This window comes from Eschrichtius robustus, chromosome 15 (assembly GCF_028021215.1).
Source record: "Eschrichtius robustus isolate mEscRob2 chromosome 15, mEscRob2.pri, whole genome shotgun sequence".
NCBI classification, from domain to species: domain Eukaryota; kingdom Metazoa; phylum Chordata; class Mammalia; order Artiodactyla; family Eschrichtiidae; genus Eschrichtius; species Eschrichtius robustus.
The window spans coordinates 82301620-82318034 of NC_090838.1; the positions used below are offsets into that span (position 1 = coordinate 82301620).

Below are 16415 nucleotides of genomic sequence, written 5' to 3' on the forward strand. Positions count from 1 at the left end.
AGACTTTATTTTTACAACCAAGGTATTATCATAACAAGAACAGAGAGTAAGAGAAGAAACATACAAGCCATGGGAGGGCAGAAGTGAAAGCTGAAGGACTTCCTGGTGGGAGATCAAGTGGCCTCTTGTCCCCCAAGCCACAAGTTCCAAGCCCCAAAGGAGGTCCTCAGAATCTGAAGTGACCATGGGAGCCAGGTCAGTCCCTCTTGGAAGCCTCATTTCCAGTCTGGGTCTGCTCTCTGGGGCCCTCTGTGAGGAGGGTCAGCCCCAGCCTGGCAAGACCAAAGGGACCCATCCCAGCACCATCCCATGAGAGACTCGGGTCTCAATGTCACTGCCTTACCTGGGCAAAGCAAGGCGGTGGCTGGATGGCCAACACTGAAATTCCCAGCCCAACCCAGGATGAGTACAGGAGCCGGAAGTGGTGCACTGGGTGCCATTTTGTGCTCAATCCTCCAGTGTGCCTTGCAAGTTGCAGAAAGTGCCCTGGGGTTCTGAAGCCTTCTCTCTAAGATTCCCGAAGACCATGTAACAAGTTGCTCCCATGCACGAGGCCCACAGAAAGAACTTGCAGTAGTTAAAAGCAGGCAGCTTCAGCAGGTCAGTGACATTTCCATGGTTGAGCGTGTCCTTTCTCTCTCATTTTTCCAGATCTCGCTCATCACTGACCAATGTATTTTTGTAGCAGGACACCAAAAACATATCCTCTGCTCACTTATAAAACCTGAAAACAACAGCAAGCTGTGAAACCACTTATTATCAGACAAATGCTATTGTATTTCCTGTAAGAGAGATAAATGGCGAGTCAGGACGCAGGGCTCCACTCCAAGTAAGTAGCCTAGGGCCAAGAGTTTTGTGTTGGTATGTTTTTAGGGCCCATCTCAGTCATTAAAAAAAATTGAAACACTCAAAAAACGCAGCCCTAAGAACTCTAGCTTTGAGTAGTTTCTTCCTGCGGTACCTTCTAAGGTAAGCGATTCACCGATGCACGCTAAGGGACCAGAGGAACGTGGCCTGCCGATAGATGATTTTCTAAGGCCAGTTAGAGGCTGGGGAATGTCTGCCCCAAATTGCAACTTGAATTAGTAACAGCTGATCTTTGAGGCCCAGGGTCTATTTCATCCACACCTGGATCATGATAGCAAAACCAGAGGTGGTTTTCAAACATCTTTTTAGCCACGAACCCTTTTGTTCAATGACATCTTAAGGTAAGTGTAATTACAGGCAACGGATGAAAGCAGAGCTGTTCGGAATGAAAAGGGTGAGGGGGCTAGGGTCCCACCTGGGGCCACCCCCAGCCCCTTCCTCGCCTAAGCTGATCCTCAGAACCCCAGGGGTGTGCCATAGCATGAGGTCCTGCAGCCAACTCCTCCCAAACTGGCATCAAATCACTGGGGAACAAGTTAAAACGAAGGAGTGGGTGGGAGGCACAATACAGGCAGCTCCTTGAGGGGGAGTCGTTCTCCACAACAGGTCACCACAAAGACGATTCTGAACAGAACATTCTGGAGGTCTAGAGTTAGACAAATACACTTAAGTTACTGTCTCTTAAGTACAGGGTAGCTTCTAAATCCAGCACGTAAAGTGAAAATTGCACACCATCAAAATTACCATAGAAATTGCCCATGAAATGCAGCAGGCATGTTTAAGCAACTATACAATACAATGTATACAAATATATACAAACACAATGTGTGTAATAATGTAGAGCAGACAGTATAGTGAGCATATATGAAAGTTTATCATTTCAGAGTATTTAAAAATACATTTTACGTTGTACACCTGAAACTAATATAATATGGTCTGTCACTTATAATTCAACAAGAAAACATGTTGTTTCTTGGTTGTTGGGCTCATAAAGTTGCCTTTTGTAAGTAACATGAGCTGCTGCCTTGACTCCAAGGATCCAGGGGCTGTGCACTTAGACGGTGCTTCTTCAGTAAGTCCTTACAATAACCATGTGCTTGGTACTGTTATCCCATTTTACAGATGAGGAATCAGGGGCTCAGAGAGGTGAAGTGACTTGCCTACAGTCCCAAGGCTGGTGAGTAGCAGACAGGACTCAAACCCAGATCTGCCTCACAATGGAGCCAGAGTTCTTGATCTTCAATCTAAGATCGGGGGCTTTCTTTCTTTTTTTCAAACACTCTACATAGAGGGGGGGTGTAATTAATGAGATAGGTAGATGCGAAACAATCCCTATTTTGAGGCAGAAAAGGCAGTCCAAGGACACTGCCCATGGCCAAACAGGGGTCCAGAGCCCTTGAGTCTGGGAGCCTCAGGCAGCCTTGGTCTCTGCCTTGGCTTCTGCTGGAGCTTACCCAGCTCAGTGGGCCTAAGCAGCGAGCCTTGTAGCCCCTGTGTCTATGTGACTCAGCCAGTGAGTTTGCCAACTCCTGGGACCCAGGTGGGGTCAAGTCCAACACACAACACCAGGAGGGAAGGAATTCCACTGGTGGAGATGCTGGCCTTGGGGTGAATCGACTTGTTTTCGAGTTCGAGGCTGTTCTCTACTGTCCCAAATGCTTTGAGCAAGTCTTGATCTGTAAAAGTAACCCTCCTATGTCATGCAGGACCAAGTTGAATGAAATACCGGGTGGCGAAAAGTTTGGAATATCCTACTGGTTCTACCCATGTAGGAGTTGATTGTTTATTCAATATCTCATAATAACGTATAATGGAAAAGAATCTGAAAAAGGATATATATAACTAAATCACTTTGCTGTATACCTGACGCTAACACAACATGGTAAATCAACTCTACTTCAATAAAAAAAAAAGAGTTCACTATTATTCTCAGGAGAGATAAGAGCTAAATCTTACTATACTTCACATATACTTAGATGACTAATCAGTATTCCGTTTGCTTAGGTTCTCTCTTTGCCTGAACTCCATGAGCCCATCTATTTATACAGTGTGTGATTGTTTTGAAGGTGGTGTCTGTCTGGGGCTCTCGCAGTTGGAGGCTGTGAGTACCAGCAGGGGCTGAGGAGGCCAGGGCCACACCCAGGGCTGCGGCCCAGGCAATTTTCCAAGACCCCAACCACTTACTGTTTCAGGAGGCGAAGCCGAGCTCTCCTCTGCAGGCCTGGAAGGAGAAAACAAGACCGCTGGTTGGCATGGACTGTGAGCCACTGACACCAAGCCCCAGAGAGGGAGGAGGGCGATGAGAGGGGCAGCTGACACCTCGGACCACTTCCTTGGTGCCAGGCTCTGCTCCAGACACCTCATGGGTTTTAACTCCCTTACTGCTCGTGGCAAACCTAAGAGTTGGTACTCTTATTATCTCCGATTTGCATATGGGGAAGCTGACGTAGAGAGTGAGTGTGTTACTGAGTGACCTGCCCAAAGTCATGTAGCTAGTAAGTGGCAGTCTGTGTGCCCTTAAATGCGCCACCTTGCCCTTCACAGCAGGTCAGGAAGCAGAGGTTGTACAGACAGGTGGTCTTAAATCAGAGCGTGTGTATTCTGGGGAAGTGCAAGATTTCCCCCTGGGATGAAGGAAGGAAGGAATGAGCATGTCTATTTACATGTTTATCTTATCCTTTTTATTTTTGAAGCACATTTAATAACATACATAGACTATTAAATAAACACAGCTAGCATAAATATTAATCATTTAAGAATATAAAATAGTTATAATTATATATTAAATATATACATACATAATATATTAAATAAATAAATACAGCTAATTGAAGTTAGGGTTTATAATTAAAAGATTTTTTACTGATGAGGTCCTTGATCAAAAAAGTCTGCAGACCACTGAACTCTAATGGTTCTTAGAATGGAATAAATGGATCCCTTTTTTGGGGGTGGCAATTGTATGCAAAAATGTGCACATGGTGCATTTCTCTGCAGAGAGGGTCCATATTGCCATCATACGTTCAAAAGGGTCTGTGACCTATGAAAGAGCCACTGATCTAGTCCACGTCCTTGTGGGCCACCCCGTCCCATTTCACAGAAGCCCAGAGAGGGTAAGTGACTTGCACAAGGTGGCACAGGTGAGCAGAAGAGTCAGGGCTAGAGTCTGGGGCTCTGGGCTCTTGGCCAGCTGTGTGGGCCTCCCCTGAAGCTCCCAGGGGGGCCTGTAGAAGGAGGTGATCCCATCTCTGAAGTGACCAGGTGCAGCAGGCATCTCTGAGTTTCCCCACAGCCTCACAGAGGGAGGATTTCTAGCTTCTGGGAACATAACCCAAACCCTACCGCAATCTCTGTGCACTGCTTCCATCCCAACTGCTCACGCGTGTTCCTGATTACTGAGCACATGCCCCGAGCCAGGCACTTAGGCAGGACTTTACAAAAGCAGCCCTGGGAAGTAGGTAACATGGTTATCCGGGGTGAGGCAGCTGAGGCTCAGGGAAGCCAGGGCATATGCCCAAGGTCACTAGATCAGGAATCGGCAGAGTCGGATTCAAATCCAAGTTTCTCTGACTCCAAAGACAGGGTGTTCTCTGATCCCTGAAGCTTGGCCTCAGGCCAAGAATCACTTCTTGGAGCTATCATGGGTTCGGGGTTGGAGGGGCAAACTTCCACCAGGCTGCCATCTGCCCTGCTTCCCTAGAGAAGGAAGGACCCTCGGGGACACCTCCAACAGCAAAAGGGGTCGCCATGACGGCCCAGGAGGGCACAACTTACAGTGTAGGTGAATGGCCACGCCCAAGGACACCAGCAGAACAAGGACGACAGCCGCCAGTAGGCCGACAACGAGGGGGGCACAGGACAGGCCTGGAAAAGACACGCATATTAAATATTTGAGATGTGCAGATGAATACAAAGAGTGAAAAATCAACCGGAAGCCCCACCTCCCAGAGAATACGCTGTTTACATAGTTCCTTCCAGTCTTTTTTCTAGGCTCTTTAAACACATTGAGATCATTTCATATATAAAATTTCATGTCCCACATGCAAATTTTAAAAATTAATAAACTCAGGAGCTATTTATGTTCAAATGAGATAGACAATTTGCATGCCTAGTAATGCCTGACAATTTGCATGCCTGGTTATTTATTTTTAAAACTTTTAATTTCAGAAGAAACACCCGAATATATTTTCACTGTAAAAGATTTAAGTATATGGTTAGAATGCCCCTTGGCATCCCAGCTCCTTCACAGAAGTAACTGCCATTGTTAATTTGCATGTACACATACATAATTTACATAGATACATCCCATATAGCTTTTAAAAATACAGAGGCTTATATAGTACAAATTGTTCTGCAACCAGGTTTTTTTTTTTTTTTTCTTCACTTAAACATGCCAGCACATTCTTTTTTTTTAACGGACATTTTGTTTGTTTCCTGTGTTTTACAAATACCTCTGCAGAAAACATCCAGGTGCATTTCTTTCCTTATGCAGGAGCCTGCTGGAGGCAGATACTGTAAACGAGAACTACTAACCATAGACTATATCCATTTTCAATTATAACAGATACTGTGAAATGCCTTCCAAAAAAGGCTGCAGTGAATTCCATTCCTAATCACCAGCTGTGCACCCTGCTGACCCTTGACATTATCAAAGTTTTTAGTTTTTGCCAGTCCAGTGGGTGAAAAATGATATTTCACTTCAATTCACCACTTGTCAATTTCAGCCTATTTTCATATATTGGCCACGTATGATTTTTCTTCTATCAGTTGCCTATTTGTTCCTTTGCCCATTTTGTATGCTATGTAAACAGCAGAGCTTATGTCATCGATGACCCAGATCCTTCTCTGGCACCCTTCGTGTCCCTATGGCTGGTCCCTATGAGTAGCTGAGGGAGCAGACCCAGGACCCATGGGTGAAAAGGGAAAGGCTGCAGATTTGGGCTCAAGGTTAAAAAAATTAGAAAGAGTTTTCGATGTCAGGGAAGCGGGAGAACGTTTACTGAAGACCTGTTATGTGCCAAGGATAGTACTAACTACAAACTTCCATCTTGTGAGGAAGGAAGGTATTAACTGTCATTTTTATCTCTCATTTTACAGTTCAGAAAAACCAAGATTCAAAGAAGTTCAATTACATGCCCTAGGTCACCTGGATACTAAAAGGCAGGGCCAGGATTTGGACCCAGATGCCCCGAGTTCTACAGCCCCTGCCAGTCCCATCGTGACAGCTTAAGGGCAGGAGAGGTGGCGGAAGGGATGGAGTGGGCTGCTCCGTGGGAGGGAGCCTGCCATCACCAAGGCTGCATGGTGCCACGTGGCGAGGAAGGTTGGGTGAGAGGCCCTTGGAAGTCCTTCCCGCCTCTGATGTGTGAGCGTTTCTGTCTGCCTCCCTCTCATCTCCCCCATGTTCTCCCGACCCGGAGGAACCTCAGAAACATGGTGCGAAGTGAAGGAAACCAGGCATGAAAGACCACATATTCTATGACTCCATTTGTATGAAATGTTCAGAAGAGGCAAATCTATAGCAACAGAATGTAGATTAGTGGTTGCCAGGGGCTGGGGTGGGAACAGAGATTAGTTATAAACAGGCACAAGGGCTCTGACAGTTTGATGGAAATGTTCTAAAACTAGATCGTGGTGATGGTTGTATAACTCGGTAAATTTACTAAAAATCATGGAGTCATGAGCTTAAAATGGGTGAATTTTATGACATGCAAATTATGCCTGGATAAAGTTTTAAGTAAGGGAGGTGGACACAGGCTTCAGGGATAGGGGAGAGGGGCCAGGGGGGGCCTCCTGAGCTATGACCTGAACTAGAGGCCGAGAGACAGCTACCGGTCCTCGGGTCCTCGGTGAAACGCGATCACCTACCAGGAAAACTGCCGCTTCTAGTAAAGGTGGCGAGAAGCCTGCTTGGGCAGGGAGCCAGCGGCCAGAGACACACGGGCGACACTCAGCCCCACCTTCTTTGCCTCGCTCGGGTCTTGGGGTCTCCTGAGGTCTGTATCTCACCACACTGTTCCTGTGACAGCAGTTTAGAAATTGTCCCCCAGCACCTCCCCAGCTTGTCTAAGGGGAGCAGGCCCCTCCCCATGGCAGCCTGTGGGTTTCTTTCATGATAACAAGCTCTGAGCTCTGTCTAGGTGCCCCGCCAAGCTGAGTGCCTTGTGTATAGTATCGCATTTTATCTTGCCTTCCCTGCAGCCACGTGAGCATTCCCACTTGACAGGTGAAAGAAACTGAGGTTCAGACAGGCTGAATCACTTGCCCAAGGTCGCACAGTATAAGCAGTGGCAGACAGGGATTCAGACGTAGGCCTGGCTAACTTACCACTAGGCTACACTTCCCCATGGTCCCCAACCCCAATACAACCTCCACCTACTCCCCTTGACGCCCCTCCCCCCAACTTGGCCACCTTCACACACATCCTGGTTATTCTCAATAACCTACTAATGTTGGAATTGCATTTTACCCTGGGATTTTACTGAGGGTTGATATCAGAAATGATGCAAAAAATTTGAAGACCATTTTTCCATCATTTATGAAGTGCTACTGAATTCACTGTCGTTCAGCGGTCCTTACATAAGAATGAACAGGGCAGATTTTTTTCTAGAATTTAGCACCAGGGTGAAGGCTTTGATGCCCGGGTTGTTTCTTTATATCATTGTGGTGGGAGGAGGGGTGTTAGTGGTGCCACGTTACTTGGGGTCTACTCTTTGCTTCACTGGGTTTTTTGGGCTCCTCCAGAGCCAAGGCACAGACCCAGGTTTTGCGTCTTCATCTTAGTGCCTCTACTGTCTTGGCCTTTTGTGTCCTGTTTTTGGTTATACCCCGCCTGAAATCCTTTAGGCAAAGTTGGGGGGCATACTTTATAAAATGAGCTCGTTCTGTCTCCGCCTTTATGTTCCCTAAGACTTTGTCCTTCTGTACATGGGTTCTGATTTGCTTTTTACTGTGAACTCGTGTGGCAGTTTCCCTCTCCCATCCCCTGGATCCTGCTAGATGCCTCCCCCCAGACTCTTTCTGATACTTTATATAAATATTTAAGACAAAGCAACACCAGTAGCATGAGGCGGCCCTGGTGTGGCTGCTTGTGGTTTGTCCTATGGGTGGGAGCAGGTGGCACTTTCTTTTTGTCACCAGTAACTTTTGGGGGACAGAGGTCAGTGTTTTTCCAGAAGCACATTTGGCTGATGGGTTCAAGGCAAGCGTGTGTGTGCGTGCGTGCGTGCGTGTGTACTCAGCTATGGTGTCTGGTGCTTGTAGCACAGAGCAGTGAGTTGGTTCACTCATTAGTAAACATATATGAAGCACACACTGTGTGCTAGGTCCTCTATTAGGCATCAAAACTGGGGAAGGTTAAAGTGCTGGCCCTTTGTCTTTTTTGTATTACTTTTTATTGGAGTATAGTTGATTTACAATGTTATGTTAGTTTCTGCTGTACAGTAAAGTGTATCAGTTATAATAGGCGTATATCCACTATTTTTTAGATTCTTTTCCCATATGGGTCATTACAGAGTATTGAGTAGAGTTCCCTATGTTACACAGTAGGTTCTTATTAGTTATCTATTTTATATATAGTAGTGTGTATATGTCAATCCCAAAGTGCTGGTCCTTTGGGTTGGGTTTTTTGTTTGTTAACAGCTCTATTAAGATATAATTTATATATTGTAAAGTTCACCTGTTTAAAGTGTATAATCTATTGGTTTTTGTTATATTCACAGAGTTGTGCAACTATCGCCACAATCTAATTTTGAACATTTTAATCCCCGCCAAAAGAAATCCTGTGCCCATTAGCTGTCTTCCCCCCATTCCTTCCCCAAACCCCCAGCCTTAGGCAACCACTAATCTACTTTCTGTCTTCAAGGAATGTCATATTCTGGACATTTCATATCAAGGGGATCATATAATATATGGTCTTTTGTGACTGGCTTCTTGCACTGCAAAATATTTTCAAGATTCATCCATGAGGTAGCATATCAGTACTTCACTCTTGATTATGGCTAAATAATATTCCATTGTATGGAGAGTCCATATTTTGTTAATCCATTCATCAGGTGGTAGACATTTGAGTGGTTTCTACTTTTTAATCCTGCTAGGAACATTTGTATGCAAGTTTTGGGTGGATGTATCCTTCAATAAGTTTTGTCCTGTGATGATTTGGGAGTGTGTCCCCCACTAGAGCGTGAGCTGCTGGAGGACAGCACTGCTGTCACACTCAGCTCCCTCTCAGACCCCAGCTCAGGGCTAGAGAAACAGGCTGGAGTCCACACTTGGGAAGGGCTTTCGGAAGGAAGGAATGACGAGAGGGAGGGATGGAGGGAGGGAGAGGGTCTGCTGTGCTTCTGAGAATCCAGGGGTATATGGGAGAACTCACCCTTCCGGGTCACCAGGTTTGGGAACCGGAACACTTTCTTCTTGGGAGTGGTCTTCTTGGTGGGCTGCGGAGTGGTGGGAAGGACATCAACTACAAAAGCAAGAGACATGTTTCAGTCAGGTAAACAACAGGTGGATTCAGAGATAAAACTTACAACTGCACATCTTACATCCAGGTACTAAAGTCCTTCTCAGTGTTCCCTAGGCTGCTATGGGGCTTGACGGTCACGGATCACTAGGATTTTTGATCTACTTCCCCACCTCTCAGATGAATCTGAAGGCCTAGGGATGGGGGTCTGTTTGGTGTCCTAGAGAGAGGGGCTCTGGAGCCACCCAGATGTGAAAAGAGCCCCAGAACCCCTGATTAACCACTGCGTGACTTGGGGCAAGTCCTATCACTTTTCTGTGTCTCAGTTTCCCCCATTTTAATCCAGTGTCATGTGCTGAAGTGTTGGGACAGGGCAGAGGGACAAGCCCACAGGGCAAAGGGAGACACCTGAGGCTCGGAGATGCTAAGGGAGGGGGGACACCGGGCGCCGCTGAATCCAACCCCTGCCTCTGAGGGTTGGGGAAAGACATTTCACTGAAATGATTTTCTGCAAAATGGTAGGAGAGGGAATCGGGTGACACCATGAACTTGAACTTTAGAGTCAAGGGCAAAGGGAGGGGCAGCCAATGTTTGGTCATTTGGGCCTGGTAGCTTCCATATAAAATGTGGACACTTCAGACGCTCACTGCCCTGATCCATGAGCAGTAGAGAAAACGTGCCCCGCTCTGCCCGCTCCATGAGGTTTCTAGAAGAGCCAACTAAGCAGAATTAACCCTTACCAAGCTCCCACCTCGGGCTAGTGCCCATGCCAAGAGCGTCAGCTTAAGCTTATTGAACCCCACAACTCTGGGGACTGGCACTCTTTTCCCCGTCTTATCTCCGAAGAAGCCTAGGCTCAGAAGGTTGAAATAAATCACTTGCTCAGAGTTCAAGAGCCACGAAACGGCAGGGCCGGCATCTGAGCCAAAAGATGCCTGTCCTAGGCGCTCACCCCGCACACTGCCTCAAGAGCAAGTGAGTTTTGACAAAAAGTTAAGCACATCAGGTCATCAGAGTGCTGAGGGAAACTATCGTAAAAGGGGAAAACAGCCTCAGTCTCTTGCTCGGAAAGTCTGGGAGGAGCTAGGCCCTCTGCAGCGGTGTTTTGACCTTCCATTACCCCCTTTAGTCCTCACTGCCTGTGAAGTGTTCACTCCCCTACTTCCTACACGAGGAGGCACAGAGGCTCCCAGCGGGGCAGTGGGGGCAGCTCTACAGGACTTCGTGCCCTGCCTGGGCACAGGGGCCTGGGGACGGATGGGAGGGTTTGTGGGGAGACTTGTTCTATTTCAATGTCTTCTTGCCCAGAGGCAGGTCCCCTTGATTCTTCCTGATACCACTCCGCCACACCCACTTCCCCCCACTTCTCTCCTCTTGGAAAGGGGCAGGAGTTTTGAGCCCATGGTGTCTTGAGGGGCCTGAAAAAGGCCCATCTTCCCCCAAATACTTTCTCTACCATCCAGGCTTCCTCCTTTAAAATGTACTGACCTTCTGGCAGGAGGGCAGGCTCTGACTCTGAATACCTGTACCATGCGGAGATGATACGGTTGCCAGCGCGTGTTTTGGGGAGGGACTGCCATTCCCGGGGAGCCAGGCAGTGAGAGGGGTTTGGGAAGATCAAAGCCAGGAGTGAGCGGGTGGTGGTACACGTGGCGGGAATCTTCTGAAAACCAGTTTTGCTTATTTCACCATCCACCTTTCCTAGACCCTGAAATCTCATGAGTGGGCAGTGTGAGGCTTATAGAGACAAAAACAATAAATCAAACCCAAACCCCAAACTCACAAAAGCCCAATTTTCAATACAAGAATCAGTTGACACCCACCCCTCCAGGGATGCCTCGGCTTCTTGTTGGGAGAGCTCTCCCTACCTTCCCCACCTCCTGATTTAAGACCCGAGGTTGGTGACATGTGACGAGGGCATCACTCTGGTTTGTGTCTTCCTGATCATGTCGTTATGCCTGCACCTCCCATGCTGAGTGGTCTAATTCCTGGGGGTCCCCTTGTCACTCTCAATGCCCCCAGCCTGAAAAGATCCCAGGTGAGTGCGAAGCAAGACAGTAGGAAGCCCACTGGGCGTTGGCCTTGGCCATGGGCTAACCTGGGGAGGGGGCCCTTTGAGAATTCCTTCACACCCTTGATAGTTTAACCCTCACCATCCAATATGGCAGCCACCTGCCACGTGTGCTACAGAGCACTTGAAACGCGGCCAGTCTGACCCGAGATGTGCTGTACACGTAAATATCGAGCACTTAGTATGAAAAGCGAATGTAAAATATTTCAGTAATAATCTGTATACTGATTACACATTGAAATAATAATATCACTGATACACTGGGTTAAATAAAATAAATTATTTAAATTAATTTTACTTGTTTCTTTTGATTGTTTTGAACGTGGCTATTAGAAAATCTTAAATTACATCTGTGGCTCGAAACATAGTTCTACTGGACATGATGACTTAACTCCTGAGGAACTGCAGTTTCTAAAGGCTGGAGGGAGTCATGGAGGCCCTTAGCAGCCCCACAATACAGATGGGAAAACTGAGGCCCAGGGAGGGGAGTGACCTGCCCACAGGCACTGGGTAAACTTGCAGCAGAATTTGCAGCTGGGTCTGGGATCCAGCCTCCTCACTCCTTGCAACTCTGGGTGTGGGTTCAAGCTACGGGTCCCCATGCTCGTTCTTTCCCTGTGTGCACACTGGGAGGGGATTTCTGAGACCACTGGCAGGTCCGGGGACTCGGCCCAGTCCAGCCACAGCCTCAGGTGAACGTAGAATGGCTGAAGGACAGTTCTGCCCTGTCTGCAGAAGAAGCAGCGGCGCTCCTAAGCCTCCCATGGGATCAAACAGCACCTGCCTCCCAGGGTGGTTGACAGCATTGAGTGAAACAACTACGTACAACACTTGCACCTGCTTGGCCCTGGGTTACTTTTTGTTTCTATTAGCGGTAGAGCTGTTGCTCCTGGCGGTCATCCCCTCCTGCAGGGCGGGGCTCACTGAGAGTGGGATGTCCCAGGGCCTGGCACGCACCCGGCGCCCAGTAGGTGCTCCGTGCTCATCTACAGCACTGAGCCAGATCCTTACCCACACTCAGCTGAGTTCCCTTCCCAAAGGTCAGGTCGGGGTTCCCAACCGTCATGCAGAAGTAGACGCCGCTGTCGGAAGGCTTCACACTTTGGAGGCTGAGGGTGTACCGGGAAGAATCTCGAAGCACAATGAGCTTCTCCTGCTCCACCTCCTTGCCGTGCACAGCCCCTTTGGTGAGATCCCAGAAGGCCAGGAACTCGTAGTGACTGTTAGCGCTCGGGGCCTGGCGCTGCCTCAGCCAGTAGATGCGAGAGTGAGAGGCTAAGGTTTTGGCTTCACAGGACAGCATCACTGTCTGGTTGGTCTGAGCCGTCATGGACGCAGGGGTCTGCAGGAGTGCTGAGCTGCCACACAGAGCTACGAGAAACAGAAGGAGCAGAGACCATCAGCACCTTTTCTCGGCCAGGCTCGTGGGGCCTCAGAGTCACCCGTAGTCAAGTATGAGAGAAGTTATGAGAGAGCCTGCCCAGGTGCAGGGCCTGGGGAGATGCTGTGTGAAACGCAGCCGGTGGCCCCAGGACTCAGAGCTCGAGCACCCCATCCCGCATGCGATCATCCACCAGGCAGGTGTTCATGATGCCAGCCTGACAAAGGCGACAGGGGAGAGAGCGTCCTTGTGTTGACTGCATGCTTATGCCTGGCTCTTTGCATAAATTACCTCAATCATGCCTCAGACTTACTTTGGGATTTTTATTCCCATTTCACAGATGAGGAACTGAGGCATGATATGACTTATTCAAAGTCCTGCTTACAGCTAGTAAGTGCCCGGGAGTCAAACTCAAGGATTCAGTCTGAAGTCAAAGCTGGTTGCCTTTCACCTTGTCCTGCTGCCGCTCTATGTAGACTTTCAAAAGGCTCCAAGCAGCTGAAGGAGACCCAGGGCAAGCTCAGAATCCCCGGCAGAGCACATGGCCGGTCTGGCCAACCTACAAGAGGGCCAGCCACCGTTTCTGCACGGTGACCAACAGCCAGCAAGAGGAACTCACTGTCCCCTGGAAGGCACAATTCTAGCCATTACTCCCCGAGCCCGTAATCAACTGGTCTCTGGATCCCCATTCCCGGGTGGAAGGACAGACACCCCAGGCGTGGCGCTGGGAGTTCATTTCAGTCTCAGATGGGAAGCACCTGCAGGTAGGGGATTGTTCAGGAAAACTAGAGCAGAACACACAGACCTGGCCTTGAACCCCGTCTGTGCCCCATGCCAGTTGTGGGACCTCAGGCGAGTCGTGGAGCCTGTCTCCTCCTATAAAAGGAGGGCGGCTTGCTGCTGCTGTCCTGCCTGCTTCTGAGGCTTAGAATGTCCAAAAAAGCACTGCCAAGTGGAAAGTGCTATATGTGGGTAAATCACTGTCTGTGTGTCTCACATCTCAGGGGTTGTTACTGGCAGCAAATGAAATCGTAAGGAGAGGATTAGAATGGGTCCTTCACGGCCAAGTCCAACAAACTGAATCTGACCCGGTGAAGCTTTCATTTTAGCTGCGGGGCAGAGGAGACTGCAGACCAGGGCAGAGACCCAGGAGCATCAAGGTCCAGAGAGGACACAGACCTGGATGGGCAGAGGAGGCCACAGAGTGTGTGTGTGTGTGTGTGTGTTTGTGTGTGTACCCAAGGCTTTCTGAGGTCGTGGCCCATTCACAATCCTGCCTGTACTTGGGGCTCAGGCTCCCTGGCCCCAGAGCGACCTTCTCTAACACTGAAGAAATGAACTTAAACTTTTGGACTCCCCTCACACTCAGATCACTCTGAGCTTCTGCTGGCACTGAGAATGATAAGGTATCTGGGGCCCAAGTGACTGCTGGGCCTTCTCTCTTCTCCCCAAAACCCATACTGCCTTGTTAGCAGAGTAGAGATTCTTCATTGTTTGGGGTCATTGACCTCCTGGGGGAGATAGTAAGAATAGACAGGGAATCCCCTGGTGGTCCAGTGGTTAGTACTCCTCTCTTCCACTGCTGGGGGCACAGGTTCGATCCCTGATCAGGGAACTAATATCCCGCATGCTGTGCGGCTTGGCCAAAAATAAATTAAAAAAAAAAAAAAAAAAAAAAAGAATCCCTGTACTGAATATGGTACGTGCATTATTTTGTTTAATCCTCACCAGATCTTTTGGGGGGAAACCTACCATTTTACACATGAGGAAACAGAGGCTCAGGAAAGTTAACACAGCTGCTTAACCTTATAACAGAGGCTGCTTAAGGTCACACAGCCTCTTTGTGGTGGATCCAGATTCAAACTCAGGTCTGGGACCCCAGAACCTGAGCTTTGAGCCACTCCTTGGATTGAGGAAACCCGGATCCACATCATGGGCTCATGTGCACGTAGTGGGGCTGCAAATAAGATTCCAGAAGCTCTACCAAGAAAGCCCAGAGTGGAGAGGGGTCGGAGGGGCCTTGGGCTCTTTGTGTACGATCCTCGCCTGCGTCCTGACTTGAAGACTTCCTGGCTGAGACACACCCTGGTCTCTCTCGAGCCCACTTGCTTTTCAGCCCCTGGAGGCTGAACCCCCGGGCTGTGGCTGAGTCCAGTCTGTGCTCCGGACCCAGAGCCAGGCCTCACCACACACATGGTCTCATTTGATTTATTTGATGGTCTCAGTACCCCCGTGACTCCACTCGCAGAGGGACCTGCTGTTTTCTAAAATGACCCACAGTAACACTAGTAGCTTTGAATGGCCTAGACTAGCTTCTACTTGAGATGTCGTTGAGCTCATTAGGTCAAAGCCCAGTCAGGCAGGCCTTATCACCCTGGCGGGAGGATCAGCTTTGGACTTCTTGAACAAGAGAGCAAATCAACCACAGGTTAGTGGGCAGTTTGGGGTGCGGAAGGGTTTCTTCTAAAAAACAGACTGACTGGGCTTGGCCAGAGGGACAGACTCTCCGCTGTATTCTAACCCCAACATTCGAACTCCATCCCTGCTTGTTCAGGGAGCCACACTGCCTACGACACCCACGCCCAGGGAGTATTCGGGAAACTGGGGACCCTGAGGGGTACCCCGACACACCTGCCTGAGAACTGGCAACAGCCTGGTATTTGGCGGATTGCGCTACAGATACTTCCCCGGAAGTAATGAAAATATGTCTACAGAACCCTGGGCCAAGCGCCGGTGCACCAAAGCCAGAACTAGGCCCCTGGCCCCTTCCTGGGGGCACATCTCTGCCAGACCTGGACAAGGGCATTTTCCCTTCCTCTCTGGACCTCCTTTCTCTCTTTTCTTCCTTCCCATCTCCTTCAACCCTCCCTCCTCCTCCCTCTCTCCCTCCTCGCTTCCTGTCTCCTCTTCTAGGTTCAGGCTTTGGGGCAGAGGTGGCCTCAGTCCTGAGGCTCCCGGGAGCCCTGGGGTAATGAGCTCCCTCGGAGGTTTTCCACCCCCAGGGACTGTGCCTGCCGGCCGCCTCCCCGGTGCCACCGCAGCTCCGGGCTCTGGGCTCGGCATCCTACGGGGACAGTTTTCCCAAACTCCACGGCTCAGTCTCTTCCCGGGTCCAGCGAAGCCCATCCGCTCCGGCCCCGCGCGCCCCACGGTCTCCCCGCCTTACCTGCCAGCTGCGCGGCGAGAAGAAGCCAGAGCAGCGGCTGCATCTTGGCGCGCCCGGGACATCTGGTCCTGGCGGGGCTCGGCTGAGATGGTCTGGGCTGGGACCGGGCGGGGCAGCTGGGGGAGGGGGGAGCGGGTAGCAGGGAGGGAGGGACCTGGTGGGGGAGAGGGGCGGGAGTCTGGCGAGAGGATGGCAAGGTCTCTGCCCTCATCCTCCCCGCATTTCAAAGGTCTTGGCTGCGTCTCCAGTAAGGAGGTCACGCGGCTGCGCTGGCGCCAAGCAATCGCACGTGTGTGATCGCCTCCTGCCCTGGGAGGTCGGAACAGGATCTTCCCTCCATGTGACTCCAGATGAGGCAACTGAGGCTCAGAGAAGTCAGGACGCTCAGGAGGGTCCCGCGGGAGTGGTGGCGGAGCAGGACCCTAACTCCGGTCACTTCCTTCCTTTTTGAGTGGTTATTGACGGCCTCCTG

General features: G+C 49.6%; 1 protein-coding gene across 1 annotated transcript; it reads right to left on the bottom strand.

The window, feature by feature from the left end:
• Nucleotides 1-3047: 3047 nt before the first annotated feature.
• CD8B (CD8 subunit beta) lies at nt 3048-15986 on the bottom strand. Its single transcript, XM_068564751.1, has 5 exons — nt 15944-15986; nt 12408-12767; nt 9239-9328; nt 4639-4728; nt 3048-3088 (listed from the first exon to the last, which is right to left on the bottom strand). The coding sequence occupies exons 1-5, from the start codon at nt 15984-15986 to the stop codon at nt 3048-3050; spliced, it is 624 nt and encodes a 207-aa protein (XP_068420852.1).
• Nucleotides 15987-16415: the final 429 nt, after the last annotated feature.